We start from the raw sequence: 3,960 nt of genomic DNA, 5'->3' as shown, positions 1-3,960 counted from the left end.
ACAAAACAAACCAAAACACCCCCCCCCCCCCCAAAAAAAAAGGAAACAGCAGCACCCTTACTGAGTGTCGGCTGGGCGGATAACTAACCTTTCCACCCTGCAGATGGCGCTGTTGGCGACTCCGTTCTGCTGAAGGACACAATAGGGAGAGGTTCTGACTACTCTCGGTTTAATCCTGGATTTACACCTCTGACTGTTGGCCTTCATACACCACCACTGCGCTTATCATCTAGTTTAGTCCCTTTATGTTGAAGATGAGGAAGCCGAGGCCCAGTGAGGGGACGCCACTGACCTAACGTTAGGCAAGCCTGGACCAGATTTCCTGACATTGAGGCAAGTGCTTGGCCACCTGTCTCCTGTCCCAGCATCCAGCCTCCATCCAGCCACCCCACCAGCACTCGTTAGGTGTCCTTTCTTTTTTCTTTTGGAGAGTATTTGCTATAGGGCGTATGCGCTCGCCAGAAAGACAGAGAGATACAGAGACGGAAAGCGAGAAATCACCCCCCAGGGCAGGTGGCCATGCCACAGTCCCTTCTCTGCCATTCTCCTCTTGGGATCCTGGGCATGCATGTGCCCGGCGTGAGCTTAAACTACTGGGTCTGGGACTCAAACCACAGTCGACTACATGGAAGTCCAGTGACATAGCCATTACGCCAACTGCTGGTCCCAAATGTCCTTTCTTCATTAGGCACTGCGAGTAGCTGCTCCTTCTTAGTCTCAGGTGTTTCCTAGGACTGCGATGGGAGTCGGGATGGTCCCTGGCTAAAATCTTGTCTTGTCAGTGTTAGAAGGTTTTCTTCCATTTTAAGCCACTTGTTAAGTAATACTTTATTATTATTATTATGACAAGGTCTTTTTATGTTATGACCCTTCTGCCTCAGCTCCCAGCTGGGGCCACAGGCCCACACCACCACCTCTGGCTCTGTTTTAGGCAGAATTTTGCTGCAAGGCCCAGACCAGCCTCGAGCTCGCAGACCTCCTGTCTCACCTCCCTGGTTGCTTGGATTATAAGTGCATGCCACTGTGCCTGGCTTAGTGCTAATGATGTAATCCCTGGTCTTGGAAAGCTGGTGTTTTATCTCAACATCTCTACCTGACGCTCTGATTATTCTTAGTAGATATGAAGAGAAATGATACCAAAAGGCACTTCTGGATACAGAAAAGCAGAAACTGTATTTTGTAGCTTACAATTTTCAGTTTATGATGTTCACATCAGCCCTTACATCTTCCCCTTGGGGGTGGATGTGTAGATATCAGGCCCAAAATACAGGCAAGGAAACAGAGGCTCAGAGATGGGAAAACTGATTCTCGGTCTTAAGAGGTGGAGCTGGAATCAAAAGGTCTTCTGAGCCCATCCTGAACTTTAGTTGAAATGCAGTGGTGAGACTTGACGTTTTTTTCACAGGGCACATGTACTCGCCAGAGAGAGCCAGAGACAGAGAGAAAGGGAAAGTGAGAAATCATCCCCCAAGGGGATGGCCATGCTGTAATCCTTCCTCTTTCATTCTCCTTTTGGAATTTTGGGCATGACGGACACCTGCCTGGTATGACTGACACGCACAAAAGTCGCCAGGTCCGGGACTCAAACTGAGGTCGGCCATGTGGGAGTCCAGCAACTTACCCGCTATGTCACCTGCTTGCCCCCATGCAGTAGTGAGACTTTCAAGAAATGTAACCTGTTGGTTCAGTCATCTTTTTTTTCATAGTAAGGTGCTTCCTAGTGTTTTGGGGTGTCGTATCCCTGCTCTGTCTCTAGCTTTGTCACCTTGAGCCTCTGTTCCTCATCTGCAAGTGAGGGGCAATACCTGCCTTGCAGCAGCGGTTGTACTGACAGTAGCAGGCCCATGGTTTCCAGCTTTTCCTATGCACTGACTTAGTTAATCCTTTTAGTAAACCTGTGAGATAAAGACTTTATCACTTTTTAAAATAGATGATAAAAACCCTTGCTTAAGCCAGTTGCTCAAGGTCACAGGAACAGTAAACCCGGCATCCCGGCTGCAGACCTGCATTTCAGGGGAAGTACTCTACTTTTCAGTATATATCTTTTTAGGGTTGGGTGAGGATCAAGATAATATAAATAAAGCTCCTTGCTCAGAGCCTGCCATTTGATAGGCACCTTGTAGATTGTAGGCTTGCTCATTTGTTGTCTAAGAACATGGGAAGTGATTTTCCCCAGCTTGCATTGAGATCCAGATCCAGCAGCAAGCCTCTTAGGGAGACCGTGGTAGAAGAAACTCTGTGGAGGGAAAGGGCAGAGGAAACCATCTTTTTTTTTTTTTTTGAGCTTGTGATGTATCAGACATTTGACAGAGTCTCCTAACAGCTGTTTGATGGGATGGTGGTTATTCCTGTTTTATAGGTTGGGAACCTAGGGCTCAGAGAAGTTAAGTAACTACCTGAGGTCACACGGCAAAAAGTGGGAGAACTGGGTTTTGAATCCAGTTCAGCTCGACTTTTGTCCTTGTGATGCAGTCTGAGGCAGTTGGCACGAGTGCTTGGAGAGGCGTTTCTTCATTTCCATTCCCGGGTCGCCATCCCGAGCACCCTTTCCCCTAACACATGCACTACCTGCACAATTTGGATGATTTGCTTGTTGGTTTCTGAGCTTTCAGGGAAGAATACTGAGTTTCTCCACCTCCTAAATCACCTAGGAGATAAAGAAATGATACTTTAGAAGTGCATAGTTATTATCTTTAAAAAGAAAAAAAACAGTAAGGGGCTGGTGGGGTGTGGGATGAGTTTGTGTGGAGATTGTGGTGACTCTTTGGAATTTATGTATGTTTAATATTGAGGTACGCATTTCTCCTTGTTCTCACTGAAGCTGTAAATATCGATCTGATTTTGCAAAACCAGAAATATAGTTCTTGTAGAGGTAGGTCTTTTCCATTGGAAATGCCTATTAGTCTTCAGGACACAGAGGGAAAAATGGCTGGCAAATGTATTTATTACTGATTCTTTCCATGTATAGTACAATTCAGGGAGGGGAAATGTGCTGGAGAAAAAGTCATAAATATTTATATTTTAATCCAATTTCCTTTCAAAATGTTCCCAATTGTATTGAAAAATTGCATCAAATGCATTTAATTTAACTCTAGGATGTGAAAGCCGCCCAAGCAGAACTGGAAAAGGCCTTTGCGGGGACCGAAACGGAGAAGGCTCTTCGGTTGAGCTTGGAAAGCAAACTTGCAGAGATGAAGATGATGCATGAGGGGGACCTGCAGATGGTTCTGGTGCTGGAAGAGAAAGACAGGTCTGGCTCTTGTCCCTGTGACACCCTGACAGTCGTTACCAGGCAGCGTGGGTGAAAGAGTACTGCCCTCTCCCTCCCTCTCCTCCTTTCTTTCCCTTCTTTCTCTCCTTGTTCCCCACAGGACTTGAGTGATTTATCAGAACATGCTGTGCCCAGTAAGATAGAAAACTAGAGATAAAATTGGGGCGAAAAATGGACTATGGGGCAGAGATAGAGGTAATAGATAGAAATTCATGCTGAAAAGTTCTAGTCGGTTACTAAATTTAGCACTCAGTTTTAGCTGTACACTTCCTGGTAGCAAAAGGAAAAAGGGAAAAAGCCATCTTGGTGGACGCAAGATTCACACTGCTCACCAGGTCCAATGAGCCAGGAACTCAGGAAGGTCCCTGTTTTACCTGACACTGTCAGAGGGAAGTTTCTCTTCTGCTCTTCCCCACGGGGAACAGAGAATGACTGTCCCCACAAGAAATGGTAGTGGAGGGAACCAGCAGTTAGCGTAATGGCTATGTCACTGGACTCCCACGTAGTCGACCGCGGTTTGAGTCCTGGACCCGGTGGCTTAAAACTCACGCTGGGTGCGTGTGCATGCGTTCCCAAGATCCCGAGAGGAGAATGGAGGAGAAGGGATTGCGGCGTGACCACCCCTGCTGGGAGGGTGATTTCTCGCTTTCTGTCTCTCTGTCTCTGTCTGTCTGGCGAGTGCACGCGCC

The 3,960-nt window shown here is 47.0% G+C and overlaps 1 protein-coding gene across 8 annotated transcripts in view; it reads left to right on the top strand.

The window, feature by feature from the left end:
- Positions 1 to 3,960, top strand: part of CDK5RAP2 (CDK5 regulatory subunit associated protein 2) — a 208,699-nt gene that overhangs the window by 49,681 nt on the left and 155,058 nt on the right. For all 8 annotated transcript variants that reach the window (XM_006155484.3, XM_027774561.1, XM_027774562.1 and 5 more), the window contains exon 8: positions 3,096 to 3,250. In XM_006155484.3, the coding sequence (XP_006155546.1) occupies positions 3,096 to 3,250 (155 nt within the window). The remainder of the gene's footprint in view (positions 1 to 3,095; positions 3,251 to 3,960) is intronic.

Source organism: Tupaia chinensis, unplaced genomic scaffold (assembly GCF_000334495.1).
Source record: "Tupaia chinensis unplaced genomic scaffold, TupChi_1.0 Scaffold000455_1, whole genome shotgun sequence".
In the NCBI taxonomy this organism is placed as follows: Eukaryota; Metazoa; Chordata; class Mammalia; order Scandentia; family Tupaiidae; genus Tupaia; species Tupaia belangeri.
Note: the sequence above shows the minus strand (reverse complement) of the source record. Positions and strands in the feature narration are given on the sequence as shown.